Source organism: Hemitrygon akajei, chromosome 2 (genome assembly GCF_048418815.1).
Source record: "Hemitrygon akajei chromosome 2, sHemAka1.3, whole genome shotgun sequence".
NCBI lineage: Eukaryota > Metazoa > Chordata > Chondrichthyes > Myliobatiformes > Dasyatidae > Hemitrygon > Hemitrygon akajei.
The window spans coordinates 35,877,133-35,897,060 of record NC_133125.1 but is presented as its reverse complement, the minus strand read 5'-3'; the positions used below and the strand labels follow the sequence as shown (position 1 = coordinate 35,897,060).

The 19,928-nt window shown below is 39.0% G+C and overlaps 1 protein-coding gene across 10 annotated transcripts in view; it reads right to left on the bottom strand.

Annotated features, from left to right (window-relative positions):
* Positions 1-5,392: 5,392 nt before the first annotated feature.
* LOC140740746 (beta-1,3-galactosyl-O-glycosyl-glycoprotein beta-1,6-N-acetylglucosaminyltransferase-like) overlaps positions 5,393-19,928 on the bottom strand; it is a 74,534-nt gene continuing 59,998 nt past the window's right edge. For all 10 annotated transcript variants that reach the window (XM_073070244.1, XM_073070237.1, XM_073070251.1 and 7 more), the window contains one exon: positions 5,393-11,624. In XM_073070244.1, the coding sequence (XP_072926345.1) occupies positions 10,224-11,525 (1,302 nt within the window). In that variant the 5' untranslated portion in view covers positions 11,526-11,624 and the 3' untranslated portion in view covers positions 5,393-10,223. The remainder of the gene's footprint in view (positions 11,625-19,928) is intronic.

The window sequence follows — 19,928 nt, the reverse complement described above, 5'->3', positions numbered from 1 at the left end:
GTTTTCCCTTCTATCATCAATGGCCCGTTTCTCTTTCTGGCACGTTGGGCAGCCGCCTTCAGAATCTTTTCTTTATCTTGATATCTTAAGCATTTTATCAAGATTGATCGTGGGTTTTGATCAACTTGAGGTCTTGATCTTAAGGCTCTGTGAGCCCTTTCAATTTCAATTAACTGGGTTCCTTCTTCCATTTCCAAAATTTCCGGAATCCATTTTTGAAAAAAAATTATTGGATCCTCTCCCTCTATACCTTCTTTAAGTCCAATAATCTTAATATTATTTCGTCTGCTAAAATTTTCAAGTACATTCACTTTTTCCAACAACCGTTTTCTTTCTGATGTCCAGGCAGAAATATTATCTTCCATTTTATTCACTCTATCAGTGGTGTCTCCAGTTGTTTCTTCCAAGTTTTTAATTTTCTTGTCCATTTTGTCCTGTCTTTACATCATTTTATCAAACATCATCTTCATATTTTTAATATATTTTGTATTACTTTTACTGCTTTTAATTCATGCATTATTTGCACCAAAGATTTTTTTTATGACTCCAATATCACCTCCAAACTCTTCCTGTTGCTCTTCTTTGCTTGTCTCTTCATCTTCGTCTGATTTATCCAGAGAATCTGATTCCACCTCACATTCACTTTCACTTTCAGTTCCTGTCATAGCTGTTATTTGTAGATTGGGTTGCTCGTGTTTGCGCATGCCCCTTCCTTCACGCATGCGCAATTCCTGTTGCTCCTTTTTTTTTGGAAAAGGTCGATGTTGCCACAGTTTCCTGTTCTGTATCGCCGGAGGTAAAATGCACTTGAACCCGAGGCTTTTTCATGGCGGCCGGCCTTGATTCTTTTCGAACTTGTGTTGTCTTCAAAGTAGTAGTTTTCTTCTGCTTCTGTTTAGGAGACGTATCAATCCTGAGTAGTTTATAAGTAATTTTTAAAAAGTATTTACTAACTTTTCTTCACTTAAACATTATCTTACCGGTTTTTTACAGGAGAGCTGGATTTCCACGTCTCGATCCTACATCATCACGTGACGTCCCCACTAGATTCTTCAATGGTCCCTGAAGACTGGAAATTTGCAAGTGCCATTCCACTCTTCAAGAAGGGAGGGAGATAGAAAAAAGGAATTTATAGGCCAATTAGCCTGACTGCAGTGGCTGGAAAGATATTGGACATTTGTTATTGACAATGATGTTTTGGGGTACTTCAATAATTCAATATGTCATTTAATATCAGGGAATGTATACAATATACAACCTGAAACTCTTGTGCTTCACAGACATCCACAAACACAGAGTAGTACCCCAAAGAATGAGTGACAGTAAAAGTGTTAGAATCCCAAGCCTTCCTACTTCCCCCACTCTCATGCACAAGCAGCAGCAAAGTAACAAAATGAAATTACATTTCATATGTTAAGAACTGAAGGCGATTAGGAAGCTTAAGGTAAAGGAACCCTTAGGAAATTTGATAGGGAGAAAGTAAAGGCTTACATAGCAGTCTTTCAGTGGAGTAAAGCACTTTACAGCGAGAGAGAATGGAATTGGCCTAATTAAATTGGAAAGAGACGCTGGAAGGGATGACAGTAATGGTGTGAGTTTCTGGGAAAAATGAGGACAGTGCAGGATAGATGTATTGCAAAAATAAAGAAATATTCAATGGCAAAATAGTACAACTGTAGCTGACAAGGGAAGTCTAAGCGAATGTAAAAGCAAAAGTGAAGGCTTACAACAAAACAAAAATTAGCAGGAAGATCGAGGATTGGGAAGCTTTTAAAAGCTTACACAAAGCAACTAAAAGAATCAGTAAGAGGGAAAAGATGAAATATGAAAGCAGGCTAGCAAACAATATCGAGGTGGATAGAAAAAGTTTTTTCAAGTATGTAAAAATAGAAGAGGCTGGAGAAATAATATTGGAGTACAAAGAGATGGCAGATGAACTAAATGAGCGTTGTGCATCAGTCTTCACTGTGGAAGTCACTAGCAATGTGCCAGATGTTGAAGCGTGTAATGGAAGAAAAGTAAATGCAGTTACTATTACAAGAGAGAAGATGCTCAAAAGGCTGAAAGACCTAAGGGTATATAAGTCACCTGGACCAGATGAACTGCGCCGTAGAGTTCTGAAAGAGATAGTGGTAAAGACTGTGGAGGCATTAGTAATGATCTTTCTAGAATCATTGGACACTGGCATAGTTTTGGAGGACCGGAAAATTGCAAATTCCACTCCACTCTTTAAGAAAGGAGGGAGGCAACAGAAAGGAAATTATACACTGGTTAGCCTGACCCCAATGGTTAGGAAGGTGTTGGAGTCAGTTGTTAAGGATGAAGTTATGGAGTACTTAGTGACATAGGACAAGAGAGGACAAAGTCAGCTTGCAAAATGCTGGAGGAACTCAGCAGGCCGGGCAGCATCTACAGAAAAAAGTACAGTCGATTTTTCAGGCCTAAACCTCGACTGTACCTTTTTTCCATAGATGCTGCCTGGCCTGCTGAGTTCCTCCAGCATTTTGTGTGTGTTGCTTTGGATTTCCAGCATCTGCAGACTTTCTCTTGTTTGTACCAAAGTCAGCACGGTTTCCTTAAGGGAAAATCTTGCCTAATGAACCTGTTGGAATTCTCTGAGGAGATTACAAGTAGCGAAGATAAAGGGGATGTAGTGAATGTTGTATATTTGGACCTTCAGAAGGCCTTGACAAGGGGCCATGCATGAGGCTACTTACCAAGTTAAGAGCCCATGGTTTTACACAAAAGTTACTGGCATGATTAGAGGTTAGGCTGATTGTTAGGAGGCAGCAGGTGGGAATAAAAGGATCCATTTCTGGTTGGCTGCCAGTGACTAGTAGTTTTCTGCAGTGATTGGTGTTGGGACTGCTTCTTTTTATGCCGTATATCAATGATTTAGATGATGGAACATATGGCTTTATTGCTAAGTTTACAGATGATACTAATATTGGTGGAGGGGCAGAAATTGTTGAGGAAACAGGAAGGATGCAGAAGGACTTAGACAGAATAGGAGAATGGGCAAGAAAGTGGCAAATGAAAAAAAGTGTTGGAAAATGCATGGCCATGCACTTTGGTAGTAGAAATAAATATATGGACTATTTTCTAAATGGGGAGAAAATCAAAAATCTGAGATGAAAGGAACTTGGGAGTCCTTGTGCAGAACACCCTAAAGGTTAACTTGCAGGTTGATTTGGTGGTGAGGAAGGCAAATGCCATGTTAGCATTCATTTCAAGAGGTCTAGAATACAAGAGCAGCGATGTGATGCTGAGACTTTACATGACACTGCTGAGGCTGTAAAGTATTGTGAACAGTTTTGGGCCCCTCATCTAAGAAAAGATGTGCTGGCATTGGAAAGGGTCCAGAGGAGGTTCACAATGTTGATCCTGGCAATGGAATTATTATCATGAAGAACATTTAATGGTTCTGGGTCTGTACTCGCTGGAACTTAGAAGGATAAAGGGGTATCTCATTGAAACCTTTTGAATGTTGAAAGGCCTAGACAGAGTAGATATGGAAAGGATACTTCCCATGGTGGGAGAGTCTAGGACAAGAGGGCACAGCCTAAGGATAAAGGGATGTCAATTTAAAACAGAGACACAGAGAAAATTCTTTAGCCAGCCGGTGATAAATTTGTGGAGCTGTGGAGGTCAGGTCGTTGGGTGTATTTAAGGCAGAGATTGATAGGTTCTTGATTGGACATGGCATCAAAGTTTATAGGGAGAAAGCTGGGGAGTGGGTTGAGAAGGGGAAAAAAGGATCAACCATGATTGAATGGCGGAGTAGACTCGATGGGAAAAAATGGCCTAATTCTGCTCCGATAACTTATGGTCTTATGGATCCATCCCCTCTGCCCCTCACCTATTTCAGCAAAAAGCATCAGCACCCTCCACCCATCAAGCAAGCAGTAGCAAAGCCTCCAAAAAGACTATAATCTGCAGTACAACAAAAATTGTTCACCCAACAATTCAACATACCAGTCTCTCTCTCTCTCCCCCTCCTTGGCATATTGAGCAATGGCCAGTGAGCGAGTCCCATCACTGTAAAGAACTGAAGGCTCATTATAAAATAAGCCAATATCAGACAAATCTGTTGGAAATCTCTGAGGAAGTACCAGGTAGGATAGGCAAAGGAGAGCCAATGGATGTTATTCATTTTCTGAAGTCCTTTGACAAGGTGCTGCACGTGAGGTTGCTTAACAAAATAAGAGCCCATGGTATTATGGGTATTGGGACTGCTTCTTTTTATGTTGCATGTCAGTGATTTGGATGAAGGAATTGATGGTTCTTTGGCCAAGTTTGTGGACAGTTCAAAAGTAGATAGAAGGGGAGGAAGTGTTGAGGAAACAGGGTGTTCACAGAAGAACTTAAGACAGATTGGGGGAATGGGCAAAGAAGTGGCAGACGGAATATAGTGAGGGAAGTACATGGTTATGCACTTTGGCTGAAGAATAAAGGTGTGGTCTATTTTGTAAATGGAGAAAGAATTCAAAAATCAGAGTTGCATAGGTACTTTGGAGTGCTTGTGCAGGATTCTCTAAAGGTTAACTTGCAGGTTGAGTCAGTGGTTAGCAAGGCAAATGTAACATTCGCATTTGTATCGAGAGGACTAGAATACAAACACAAGGATGTCATGCTGAGGCTTTATAAGGCATCGATCAGACCGCGCTCTTTGAGTATTGGGAGCAGTTTTGTGCCCCTTATCTGAGAAAGGATGTTCTGACATTGGAGAGCATCCACCGGAGGTTCATGAGATTGATTCCAAGAATGACATAGTTAATGTTTGAGGAGTGTTTGATGGCTTTGGGCCTGTAATCGCTGGAGTTTAGAAGAATGAGGGATAATCTCATTGAAACTTATTGAATACTGAAAGCCTGGATAGAGTGAATGTAGGAAGGATGTTTCCTACAGCGGGGGAGTTAAGTACCAGAGTGCACAGCCTCGGAAGTGAGAGACATCCATATAGACACATTTTTTCTTTAGTCAGAGGGTAGTGAATCTGTGGAATTCTTTGCCACAGACTGCAGTGCAGGCCAATTCATTGGATATGTTTAAGGCAGAGGTTGATAGGTTCTTGATTAATCAGGGCATCAAAGGTTGTAGGGAGGAGGCAGGAGAATGGGGTTGAGAAGGATATCAACCATACTGGAATGGTGGAGCAGACTTGATGGGCCAAGTGGCTTAACTCGCTTCTAGATCTAATATTCTTATAATTTTAGATTCAGCTTTCACTATTTGCAACTCTTTGACAGCCCTCATCTACACAGACAAAGCTTTCCAGATTTCCAGCACTCTCTCGGTGAAAACAAAAAATTCTTTTTTAGATTCTTCCTATGCATGGTTGTGAAAATAGACTGTGTCATGGTCATGAAATAACGGAAATCACAGCACTTAATCACATACATGGAATTTATTTATATTATGAAACTTTCCAGTGGCATGTTTCCATTGTTAGTGTTGATTTGAGATATTTTTATTTAAAAAAATTTTAAAAATATGAAGGCAATCAAAAAAGGTCCATGATCAATACATCTTAGCAAGACACACATAAAAATCTCTCTGGTAATGCTGGATGCATAATTTTATATTTTAATAAATTTATTTACACTTTGGTTTCAAGACTGTATGTGTAAGTTTCAATTTGTTTTAAAATAATTAAATTTAGACTTTAGGCTTTTGCATTAGCCAATGTGCTGGTAGCATATACTTCATTTGCAGCTGTCAAAACTGTCATTAGCCCACAAATTTTAACACTACTGATTAAGAAGGAAGCTCTGATTCATGAAGCATTTCCTTCAAATCATGAATTTATTTTCTCCTTTATAAGTAATTACTGGTATTATTCAGCCAATAGCACTATTTTAATCCACAAGAATGTAGTGTACAATAAATTATCACAGTAAATTGTCTCAGTATTTACAGTAAACTGATTATATTTGTCATAAATTATTTATGATAATTTCTCTGGACAAAATTTACAAAAAAAAAACATTTTAAGAACAATTACAGAATAATTGCATTGACATAAAAATTAGCCAAAGTTCACTTGCCTTGTATTGAATGAAAAGCTGTAAAGTTATTACAAATACAACAATAATGACGTTTAATGTTGAAATATATCATTTAAAGATAATTTAATCTCCTGTGTCAGTGTTTCACATGAAATATCTTTGTGCAGCTCTCATGGAAATCATCCAATAAAATTATAACAACTGTAATTATAACAACAGTTAATTATAGTTACATCAAGGCACTACCTAGGCTGCTTTTTATCTTCAGACCTGGTTGAGAACTGAAGTTACGAGTTCACACTAAAAATTGGCGAAACTCCTACGAAGCCGTTTTCAGTCAAGTTTATATTGCTACATTGTTTTGCAGTCCCTCACTTAGGTCACTTGATCCCTTTTGAAAACAGGGGAGGGGAGCTTGAGACTTCTAATTAGCTCAAAAAGCTGTGTTTTGCACGAGAGAGAGAGAGAGAGAGAGAGAGAGAACTCCAATGCAATAGTTGCCTTTCACTTGACAGGGTACATGTTGCATCAGCCCTGCCATTTGTAATGTACATATAAAAAGTCATATCAAAAGCCTTATTGGAAACCTGCTGGGCCCACTTGTATGTTTCCTTTCAGACCCAATCTTCTATCACTCCTCCAGCTGTAGGACATGTAAGATGCTGCTAATGATCTGCAGCAAGAAGCTCTGGGGTTTTGGAGTAACTGTAGCTTACATGTGGTTTATGTGGAAAATAAAGCTGAATGAGGAGATTCCATAGTTATAGACATCAAAAATCATCCAAATGCAAGTCATCTCAAAGTGCACATAAAAGTCTGGTTTAACTTAGCCCAGTCTTGATTGCACCACAATTTTGCAGATCACGGGGAGATAGCACCTAGGAATTTCTGCCTGGAGACACAAGAGACTGCAGTCGCTGAAATCAGGAGAGAAACATAAATAACTGGCAGAATTTAATGGACAAGGCAGCATCTATGGGAGAAAATGAATGTTCGATATTTCAGGTCAAAACCCTTCATTGGACCGAAAGTGTAAGGGGGGAGATTGCCAGTATAAAGAGGCAAGGCAGTGAGGTGGGGTAGGTGTTGGCAAGGGATGCTGTTCCTACAGCATCCTAGCCAGGAGGGTTGATTGGCAGATGGTGTCAGTGCTGGAGAGGAAGTTGAAGGAAGCCACAGAGGCTGTAGGTGATAGGTGAAGGCAGCAAAGGATTGTAGGTTTTGTAATATGATAAGAAAGGAAGGTGAAGAGGAACCAAATAATTGAGTTATAGTGGGCAGGTGGGAACAGTGGATAGAAGGAACACAGTGAAATGAGTGTGTGAGTGATGGGCAGATGGAGTAGGTGGGGGTGGGCAAAGTAAATGGGAGATGGGGCTTGTGGGAGAAGTTGGGTAGATCAGGACAGAAAGAGACAGAGAGGGAGCAGGTTACAGGAAGTGGGTAAATTCAATGTTTCTGTCAACTATCTAGGTAGAATATGAGGTGTTGTTCTAGTTTGACTAGCTAGTTTAATTAAGTATGATCTAGTTTAATTGTTCTGTATTTCTGCTTGGTTAGATGACCACATTCTGGTGCAACATGGTCTTCAGTACTGCATGATATACTGTATTGAATCCAGCAGGCAGGTGCAGCAAATATTAGGAAGGTAAATGTGTATTCACCTTTATTATTATTACACTAAAAACATACTTGCCATATTTTAGCAATGTCATAGCTTTTCTACAGGATAGTGCCTTCCTAATTTGTCTCTATTTATTAGTGCCAGCAGCATGCTAGAGGTCAATGCTGACGGATCAGACTTTCTGCTATAATGTTGAACTCGGTACTGAGTCTGGGAGGACCACAGACATAATGAACCGAGGGGACTAATGCACTCTGTACATGGATTGCTCAGATTCCTGCCAGCCATGGCTTCCATATGTTTGAATTGCATCACTGACCTTGATGGCAAAGGTGGGTGAGTAAATGGTTCCCTTTTTTCTTGAGCAAAAAAATGAACACTGAAATGTCTATATAACTATATGCATTTCCTTTTCTGGTGCTTTTATCCCCTGTTCTCTTGCCCCCTTCACTTGAAAGGCACTCTGTGTACTTTGCCCTGGGTGCAAAGCTTTCTGGTGCTCAATTGTAATCTATTTATGTTGGACAAGCTCCTTCCGATTTACAAAGTATTAGCATATTCCAAAGGTACTATTGTTGAGTGCTTTGTGCTACAGGTGCTTGCTTTAACTGCATGGAGAGTCTTCGAGAAAGGACTTTGATGTGGACCAATACGAAAAGCTCAATGCTGCTACCTTTTTCCATGTCATTCTCTGATCAGTTTGATTTTCCTGTCCATATACGACATGGTAACATTTGCCAATACTGGGTGTATAGGTGAACGGGGGAAGGTATAGTTGGGGATATGTCAGAGGTAAGTTTATTACACAGAGAGTGGTGAGTGTATGGTACACTCTGCTAAGGGGGTGGCGATAGGGACAGGTAGATTAGGGAGCATTTGAAACTTTTAGATAGATACATGGATGATAAAAAAAAAAGGAGGGATATGTTGGAGGGAAAGGTTAGATTAATCTTAGAGTAGGTTAAAAGGTTGGCACAACATTGTGGGCTGAAGGGCTTGTACTGTGCTGTAATGTTCTAGACATGAAAGAAAACAATAAGTCAGTCAGCATCTGTGAAGTCAGCAGGTATGAGGTGACATTTCAGGTCAAACATGTACTTAGATTCTTTTTGTTCCAGTCTACAGCATCTGTAATCTTGTTTGAACTGTTTCCTTTACATTCTTTAATTCAGCTAATATTAATCTTTAATTTACTTTCTGTTATTAATTGTAATTCTTTTTTAAAATAAAGATTAGTAGTTATCTATTTTAAATGTCTCTGAACTTTAGCAGAGTTAAAAGGCCTTTGGCAGCACAAGGCAATCTGGGTAGGGCCGAGACCTGAGTCATAAAGACATACAGCAAAACACAGACCCTTTAAACCATCAAATCCTATCTATATTAATCCCATTTACTAGTGCTTGGTCCACAATTCACATTTTCTTGGACTATTCACTGCCTGCGAGAAGTGGCGCTCAGCTGGAATTGTGAGGCTGCAAAGATTGGTGTGGCCAAGTCAACATGATTTGCTCAAAGCAAAATTACAGTACATTAAACTTTTGCTTGGTAACCAAAAAATAAGTTATTTTCAAAAGGTAAGCAACAAAAATTTGTGTTTAGTTTTAATGAATATACGAGTAACACTATCTGATGTTTTCCCCTTTAACTAAAACAATTTAGGTCAATTTGGGAAGGGAATGAGAGAGATGTTTTTAAAATCCTTTTATTTTTTTATTTTTTTTTTAAAATTTTGATTATGTTTAGGTTCAGTAAGTTTTAGGGAATCCCAGAGATAATTCCAAACCCAAAATAGGTAAACTGAAGTGTGAATTTTTTTTAATTTTTAATTTTTTAAATTCAATTATAACTCAATCTGCTCTCTTTCAGGTTTAATTGTGGTGGAATAGTTGACTATTTAATCCCAGGAGATGTGTTGATTGATTGATTAAGTATGAGGCTTGTATCTTCAATTTATCATATCACATGGTTAACCCGTAACAAAATTCTTCCTGGACCTCAGGAAATCTAGCAGTTCAAAGAAGGTGTACAGTAGAAAACTTAGAGGAACAGTTAGAAGCCCATATAGCACATCATCTGGGTAGGGAAGCAAGAGGAGAACTTCTCATTCCATTTTTCACAAAAAAAAGCACTTCCCCTTTGCCCCTCACTTCTACTAAAAGAACAGCAGCTTGATTACTTCAATTTGCCAGTACTGTTACCAAAAAGAAGCTAAGCCTATCCATCAATTTAGCTCCTTGAGAAGAAATTAGGGAGTAAGCATCAGCTTCTTCTTTAACACCATCACTATCAGAAATTACTAATAAGTATCAATATCGACGATTTTTAAATATCACCAACCATCATTAATATGGAGCAGTATTTGAGTTCTTTGGTTGTTTGGGCGGTCAAAGGGCTGTGAGCATGATCAGGAAGCATGAAGGCTCAAGATCCACCTCAGAAGGTGCAACCTGGCAACTTGCCCAGTTCTTCCGAATCAAATCACAGGCTCTTTGATGCAAAATTAATACGGCCCTTTGATTATCTTCACTAAATTAAATGTGCAAAGAATAAGAGCATCCTGTCACTTTCTTAAGTGTTTTAAGAGATAATATTTATGTATAAGTTAAAAGATTGGAAATGGCTTTCTGCCTTAGATGCTCCTCTAAGCATTGAATTGCAATACTATCAACTGCTGTATCAAATTTATTGGCAAACAGGTGATGCTGCTGTAGCATCCAATTCAGATCACCTGCTCCATATACACATACTGAACGGATGTGTTTACCAGTGCAGGGTGGATAAGGTGCCCCTTTGGAAATATCACCTTCAAGGTAGCTCCATTTTACCAGTCTTGCTATAGAATTCATGTCAGACACGTCAAATTTGTCATTGACAGGGACAGACCCAGGGACATCATGCATTCTTTGGAGTGTTGCCCACATGTGTTCATCAGGACTATAAGTGTCCTTTTCCCACTCAATAAACTTCTGTACTTTAGAGCTTTTCCATAAGTATTCCACAAAATCTCTTGTAACAACAAAGTAGGCACTTCCTGAAAACATTGGTGTGTCAATTGGAGGAGCTTCCTTTTTATTTTTTGTATTTTTTAGCTCTCCATTTTGTACAATATATCGTATTTTCCATCTGCTTTCCTTATGGGTCCTGGTCTTTTCTGTTTCTAGGCTGTTTTTCCCTTTTAAGGCTTTGAGTGTTTCCACTATTTCTAGATTGGTTTTTATGGGGAAGTCCTTGCCACAAAGATTAATCAAGTATTTCCATCTTGAATTCTTTCGTAGGAGATCCTTCATACAGTTTAAGTCTGCCTGAACCCTACTCCAGGATGCATAGATTACAGACTCAATCTGGCTGGCAATAAATACATTATCAAAGCATGAAGCAATGCCCTTCACTGCAGCTTTGAAGATCTCAGGTGACTTTTGGTCCACATGAATACAGTAAAAATTCTGAGGTGTATATATAGACCGTAAAAGTCTTTCAAACATGTCAATTCTCTGATGGACTACTATTGAATATGCTATTGGAAATTCTTCTTCCTCTTTACTAAGTGGAAATGTGATATATTTTTGTAATTTAATGAAGTTATCACAGTGCTTGGTCAAGTTTACATAATCTTTCTCACCAGGCCTAGGTTGATTTTTAAATTCCATTGACATGGCTTGAAGCTTAGCTAATTGTATTGCCTCTTCATTTCCACTGATAATGCTTGTACAGTTTACATAATATCTGGGGTTCTCTTCAAAGAGTTCCAAGTTTTCGAATTGGTTTATAGGAGCTTTGTCATGGCTTATAAGAAGGAGAAACGTCACCAGCATGGCAATTCCTGTGATGATCCATGCAGATTGCTTGCACCTGAGATGACAACACTTGAGACGATAGAGTTTTATGCACAGCATTTTGATTCAGTTTGCAGGTTGAGCTTGCTTGTCCACAGTTTCCTTTCCACTTAGCCGATCGGGTTTTCACTATAGAGCACACTCTTTAATCTGAAATAACTGTAAGAAAATAAGGTATAAAAAATTACATTCCCTGTTCAATAAACATATGACACCATAAGTACTTAAAACATCTGGTACGAAATTAGTGCTTACATATAATGCCAATAAAATGCTTTGAGGGAATTAAACTACAAAGGAAAAATGGCACAAACTGTTAATTAGCAAATTATTTAACCTTATGTATATAATCAAAAAAGATCAAAGTACATTTATTATCAAAGTATGTATAAATTATACTAACTTGAGATTCATCTGCTTACAGGCAGCCACAAACCAACCCAATTAAAAAAAAGACCAACACCCAATATGCAGAGAAAGAGGGAAAAACACTATTCCAATATAACTCGGAGTCCTGCCATGTGCAGAAGTTCGCTGATGACACGGCCATAGTGGGGTGTGTCAGGAATGGACAGGAGGAGGAGTATAGGAAACTGATACAGGACTTTGTGATATGGTGCAACTCAAACTACCTGCGTCTCAATATCACCAAGACCAAGGAGATGGTGGTGGACTTTAGGAGATCTAAGCCTCATATGGAGCCAGTGATCATTAATGGAGAATGTGTGGAGCAGGTTAAGACCTACAAGTATCTGGGAGTACAGTTAGACGAGAAGCTAGACTGGACTGCCAACACAGATGCCTTGTGCAGGAAGGCACAGAGTCGACTGTACTTCCTTAGAAGGTTGGCGTCATTCAATGTCTGTAGTGAGATGCTGAAGATGTTCTATAGGTCAGTTGTGGAGAGCGCCCTCTTCTTTGTGGTGGCGTGTTGGGGAGGAAGCATTAAGAAGAGGGACGCCTCACGTCTTAATAAGCTGGTAAGGAAGGCGGGCTCTGTCGTGGGCAAAGTACTGGAGAGTTTAACATCGGTAGCTGAGCGAAGGGCGCTGAGTAGGCTACGGTCAATTATGGAAAACTCTGAACATCCTCTACATAGCACCATTCAGAGACAGAGAAGCAGTTTCAGCGACAGGTTACTATCGATGCAATGCTCCTCAGACAGGATGAAGAGGTCAATACTCCCCAATGCCACTAGGCTTTACAATTCAACCGCCAGGACTTAAGAACTTTTTAAAAGCTATTATTAATGCTTTTTGAGATAGTGATTTAGATGCATATCATATTTTTTTACTGAGTTAAGTATTGTATGTAATTAGTTTTGCTACAACAAGTGTATGGGACATTGGAAAAAAAGTTGAATTTCCCCATGGGGATGAATAAAGTATCTATCTATCTATCTATCTATCTATCTATCTATCTATCAATTCATGCAAACAATAAAAGTACCTGTAAGCAGCAGCATTTCAAACCAAATTGATATAATAATAGTCTTCTTATAATTAGCTTTACAGAGGTTAATTGTAATAACTAATGTGAAATACTAAATATATACATGATTGTTGTGACACACACTTAAGTCTTCAAGTGCTACCTAACCAGAGCAGTTGCAAACTGGAAAATATGTCACACTTTTACATTAGATCTGCAATAATCCCTGATATATTTTGAAGATAGAAAATCAAAGTTTTATCGCTGAGTAAAAATATAAATGGCTGAACTAACTTTGAGTCATCTTTTGATCTTTGGAATGCTTGGTATGTGTAGTTTCTCAACAATATGTACAGTCGGCCCTCCTTATCCGCGGATTCCGTATGCGCGGATTCAACCAACGGCGGATCGGGAAAACCCGGAAGTTCTCTCTCTAGTACTCGTTGCTTAAGCATGTACAGACTATTTTTTCTTGTCACTATTCCCTAAGCAATACAGTATAACAACCATAGCATTTACATTGTATTAGGTATTATAAGTAATCTAGAAATGACTTAAATGTACAGGCAGTCCTGAATGAATTCCATTCCTGAGTCCGTCTTTAAGTCGGATTTGATGTCAGAACAGGTACATCCGGTATTATTTAGTGTCAGTTAGTCTAACGTTTTTCTTAGTATATAGTACATATTTTACCTTTCTATGCATATAAAACACTTACGAAACATACGTATTTCAATAATTTAACCACTGTGTTGCTTAGTAATAATTGTAGATTTCATCAGGGCAGGGCCTTTCACATTCTCCATTAAAATTGTTCCAATCGTTGACCGACTGTAGCCTAATGCTTTTTCAACGACCAATGGCGTTTCACCTCTTTCCGATCGCATTATTACTTCCACCTTATTTTCAATCGCAATCGTGATTATTTTCGTGAACAGAAACACTGCGGATTCAGAGCTGCGCCGCCAGGTCCTAATGTCCACCACACGGAGCCATGTTAAATAAAGTCCGGGGTTTCGCTGGGTCCTAAAGACCACCGCACTGATACATGTTAAATAAGGGACTTGAGCATCCGCGAATTTTGGTATCCGCAGGGGGTCCCGGAACCAATCCCCCGCGGATAAGGAGGGCCGACTGTAGTTGACTGGAAAGTGTCAAATAATGTTATTTAATTACCGTGAAACAGTAACTGAATCAGTTCAAATGCTTCACCAATCTTCCAAACTTTCCTGATCCTAGAATCCAAGAACCTTCATTCTGTCTTACCCTAAACTCTGTGTTAATATGATCTGAATGCTCTAGGTAAAAGTAGCTTCCTCTGCTTTGTTTCAACTCTCACATTTAATCACATCTCCTTGGCTCATCAGTCTGCAACTCAGTTGATGGAAGCTGTCTGTTTATAAGTGCCCTATTTCATCCTCTCGTCATTTAAGAACTTTATAATTACACCTTTATCTCTTTTCCAAAAAAACTAGACATGATAATGTATCTAAGTATTAAGTATTAAACGTAAGTAGTTCTCTATGTTTTTAATCCCGTGGTATGACTTTTCTATTACCTCAACAATTTTCAGAATCAGAATCAGGTTTAATATCACTGGTATATGTTGTTAAATTTGTTAATCTAGCAGTACAATACACGATGAATTAGAAAAATAAACAGATGAATTACAATAAGTATATATATGAATCTTAAATAGTTAGATTATAAATAGAGCAAAATGGAAATAGTAAAAGTGAAGTAGTGTTCATGGGTTTAATGTCCATTTAGGAATCGGATGGCAGATGGGAAGAAGCTGTTCCTGATTCACTGAGTGTGTGCCTTCAGGCTTCTGTACTTCCTATCTGATAGTAACAATGAACCATGCTGTTCTCTCCAGTGGTAGCAATATTAAAATAACAGTACAAAAGGTATATCATATGCCAATTTTATTAAAATTCAGAAGGTTTTATGACATTACCTATCTAAATTAAACACAAATCACTTAGAACCTTTAATCAAAGCAACACTAACGTATTTCACAGCAGTACCATTAATCAAAATATGAAACTGAAGAGCATTCAGAACTTAAATGATGGGTTGTAAAACGCTCCTTGAATTGGACAGAAACTACTAGGTTTAGGAAGGCAAATTTTAGAGCTTAGGCCCAAAGCAGCTGACAGCATGGCTGAGAGATGAAGTTTTGCAAGCTGCTAGAGTAGAAAGAACACAGAAATGTTCTTGAGATGGTTGAAGCAAAAATAAAGTGCAAATGCTGGGAATAAAAAACAGAACCCCTCACCAAGTCTATCAGCTTCTTTATCCTCCTCTCTTTTGAGATGGTTAGTTATCACAGAGAATCTGATCCAAACAGATGTCTAAGGAGAAGGGTAACACAACTAATTCTATGTGCATTACATTTGCAGTGAAATTCTAGATAGCTCAGGAAGTTTCCCCCTTTGAGATTTGGTCTATTGTTTTGGGATTGTTTTTACTGCCGTAACAGAAATTGCCTTTACAGTGATCAGAAAAATCAAGGAACATTTTGTAACCTAGTGAGATTCCCTCTTGCAACAAGTAGTAGTAAACTTAAAATGCATTTGTAAAAAAATATCACCACGACTAACCATCTCAAACATTCACTCAAAGCGGCTTAACATTTTACTATTACTATTACAATACCTACCTTATCATTTGTGACTAGCTCATAAGCAACTTTGAATGAAATAACAAACGTTTAACCAATTGTGGATAGCTTTAATTTTACAGTCGTGTATATATTGACGTCACCGCATGAGAGCCCATATTCTAAACTTTATGAATTTACCTTCTCTGGAGTATGAAACATAGCTATCATCTTTAAAAAATCAGTAGATTCTGGAATGGTTCAAGAGGACTGGAATATTGCAAATGTCACTCCACTCTTCGAGAAGGGATGCAGAAGAAAGGATCTAAAAAAGCCGGTTTACCTGACCTCAGTGGTTGGGAAGATGTTGGAGTTGCGTGTTAAGGATGTGGTTTTGGGGCATTTGGAGGCACATGACAAAACAAGCCAAAGGCAACATGGTTTCCTTAAGGGAAAATCTAGCTTGACAAATCTGTTGGAATTATTTGAGGAAATAACAAGCAGGATAGACAAAAGAAAATCAGTAGATGTTCTGGACTTGGATTTTCAGAAGGCCATTGACAGGGTGCCATACATGAGGCTGTTTAGCAAGATAGAGCCCATGGTATTACAGAAAAGGTACTAGCATGGATAGAGCATCGGCTGATTGGCAGGAGACAAAGAATGGGAATAAAGGGAGCCTTTTCTGATTGGCTGACAGTGACCAGTGTTATTCTGCAGGCATTGGGACTGCTTCTATTTCTATTTCTATTTCTATTTCCGACGCAGACTGGGAGACCGTTTCGCGGAACACCTACGCTCGGTCCGCCAGAAAAAGCAGGATCTCCCAGTGGCCACACATTTTAATTCCACGTCCAATTTCCATTCTGATATGTCTATCCATGGCCTCCTCTATTGTCAAAATGAATCCAAACTCAGGTTGGAGGAACAACACCTTATATACCAGCTGGGTAGCCTCCAACCTGATGGCATGAACATTGACTTCTCTAACTTCCGTTTATGCCCCTTCTTACCCCATCCCTGACATATTTAGTCATTTGCCTGTTCTCCATCTCCCTCTGGTGCTCCCCCTTCCCCCCACTTTCTTTCTCCTGAGGCCTCCCGTCCCATGATCCTTTCCCTTCTCCAGCTCTGTATCACTTTCGCCAATCACCTTTCCAACTCTTAGCTTCATCCCACCCCTTCCGGTCTTCTCCTATCATTTTGCATTTCCCCCTCCCCCCACTACTTTCAAATCTCTTACTATCTTTCCTTTCGGTTAGTTCTGACGAAGGGTCTCGGCCCGAAATGTCGACAGCGCTTCTCCCTATAGATGTTGCCTGGCCTGCTGTGTTCCACCAGCATTTTGTGTGTGTTGTTGTTTGAATTTCCAGCATCTGCAGACTTCCTCATGTTTGCTCTTCTATTTATGTGATGTGTCAATGATTTGGATGACCTTGATGACTTTGTGGCCCATACAAAGATAAGTGGAAGGGGAGATAGCACTGTGGATGCAGGGAGGCTGCAGAAGGACTTGGATAGATTAGGAAAATGAGCAAGAAGTGGCTAATGGAATAAAGTGTTGGGAGTGTATGGTCATCCACTTTGGTAGAAGGAATAAAAGCATAGACTATTTTGTAAGTTGGGAGTAAATGCAAAAATCCAAGGTGAAGAAGTACTTGGGAGTACTAGGATCTTGTTCAAAGATTTCTATAGATGGTAACTGCAGCCAAGAAAATAAAAGGCATTTACTTCTGGGGAGGGCAGCAATGGCAAATTTGGATAAAATACTGAAGAGCAGATACCTAATATTGTCTATGAAGATCCATATAGTCAAATCTATGGTATTTCAAGTCAAGTCAACTTTTATTGTCATTTCGACCATAACTGCTGGTACAGTACATAGTAAAAATGAGACATTTTTCAGGACCATGGTGTTACATAACACAGTACAAAAAACTAGACTGAACTACGTAATAAAAAAACAACACAGAGAAAGCTACACTAGACTACAGACCTGCACAGGACTGCATAAAGTGCACAAAAACAGTGCGGGCATTTACAATAAATAATAAACAGGATAGTAGGGCAAGGTGTCAGTCCAGGTTTCGGGTACTGAGGAGTCTGATAGCTTGGGGGAAGAAACTGTTACATAGTCTGTTTGTGAGAGCCCGAATGCTTTCGGAGCCTTTTCCCAGACAGCAGGAGGGAGAAGAAATTGTATGAGGGGTGCATGGGGTCCTTCATAATGCTGTTTGCTTTGCGGATGCAGCGTGTAGTGTAAATGTCCACGATGGCGGGAAGAGAGACCCCGATGATCTTCCCAGCTGACCTCACTATCCGCTGCAGGGTCTTGCGATCCGAGATGGTGCAATTTCCTGATATGTGGCTGTGAGAGCTGGACTATTAGTAAGTCTGAATACAAAAGAATCAATGCCTTTGAACTTGGATGCTGGAGGAAAGTGTTAAGAATTCGTTGGACAGCAAGAAGATCCAACAAGTCAATACTTGAAGAAATACCGCCAGACTGCTCACTAGGAGGCTTGATTATAAGACAAAAGCTCAAATATTTTGGCCACATCATGAGAAGACAGGATTCCTTGCAGAACACTCTCATGTCAAGTAAAACAGAAGGTAAAAGAAGGAGAGGATGACAGAGGCTACGATCGATAGATAATATTACTCAGACAAGGCGTATGACCTTGGACGATCTTAAGGAGGCAGTTTCCAACAAGAAGGCTTGGTGTGCAGGAGTCCACGAGGTCACAATGAGTCGGACTCAACTTAACGACTGAACAACAAATGCAGGATTCCCTAAGTGTTAATTTGCTGCTTGAGATGGTGGAGAGGAAGGCAAATGCAATGTTAGCATTCATTTCAACAGCACTAGAATATAAAAGCAAGGATATAATGCTAAGGCTTTATAAGACACTGGTGAGGTCTCATCTGGCGTATTATGAGCAGTTTTGGACCCCTTATTTAAGAAATGATATCCTGATACTAGAATGGTTTCAGAGGGAGTTCACGAGAATGATTTTTGGAATGACAGACTTATCGTATGAGGAGCAACTGATTGCTCTGGGCCTTTACTCATTGGAATTTAGAAGAATAAGGTGTGATCTCATGGAAACCTATTGAATCATGAAAGCCCAAGATGGAGTGGAGTTGGAGAGGGTGTTTCCTATGGCGGGGAGTCTAAGATCAGAAAATAGAATCATCCATTAAGAATGGAGATGAGGAGGAAATTCTTTGGCCAGAGGGTGATGAATGTGTCAAATTCATTACTACAGGCAGCTTTGGAGGGCAGGTCATTGGGTGTATTTAAGGCAGAAGTTAATAGGTTCTTGATTAGTTGGGGCATGAAAGGTTACAGGGAGAAGGCAGGTGAATGGTGTTGAGAGGAAAATGGATCAGCCAGGATGAAATGGCTGGATGGCCTAATTCTGCTTCTATGAACAGAAGGCAGTGATTCAAGATCGAAGTGAAGCCCCACTGATAGAATTAACAAGATGAACTTAATTAAAATTCAGATTACAAAAATGATGACTTATCTTCATAACATAGTTGTCTTCATTCACTTTTCTTTTTTAAGTACTTCTTATGCTACTGTGCTTTATTGTGGCTTCAGACAAAAATAAACATTCCCTTTTTTTGTTAGTCTTCCTTATACTTTTTGTCCAAGACAGAAGCTAGCTTGGATGAAAAGTAGGACCAAATTAACATATAAGGAAATGAATTACTTTATCAAATATCATCTTAAAATTTTACATTATTGGTATCATTTCTTAGACCTACTGTTCTGTATGTTGTATACACTGTCTTAATCTGACCTCTTACAAAGGTAGACAGATCTAAAAGTTTGTGCCAAGTTTTACAACATACCTACTCATTGCGCTATGATGTCACTATTCATGTGATCGCCACCACATTGTCTGAAATCCAGAATGCATTTAAATTTTCGAGAAAAAAGTTTTCTGCCATTAAAAGCGTTAATAGAGAGCGACATTTTAAACTAGGTCTCGAGAATGATGGATTGTAAATAATAGACTATATTTCCACATCAATCAACCCAGTTCCTATTTGCTATGCTGCAAAGCAAAACCTGCTTTCGAAACCAAATGAAACCTCTTTGTGTTTCTATGTAGCATGTGATTCATAGAATTTAAATGAAAACAAGAAGACCTTAACAACGCATGGAGATATAAAACAAGATACTGGTTAGGAAATCACTAATTTTACAATCCCTCATCGTTTTATTTTCATTGAGATTAGGAAAACAAAGGAGAGAGATTTAAAATGCACTGACAACTCACACTTCCTTACAGCAAGAATGCCACCTGGGAAGAACAGGTTTAAAATACCAGAAACATCCAAACTACGTAATTTTGGTATTTCGAAAAGGTGCACACGTTTGCAATGATAGTGCAAAAGGGAGGGGGGAAGAAGAG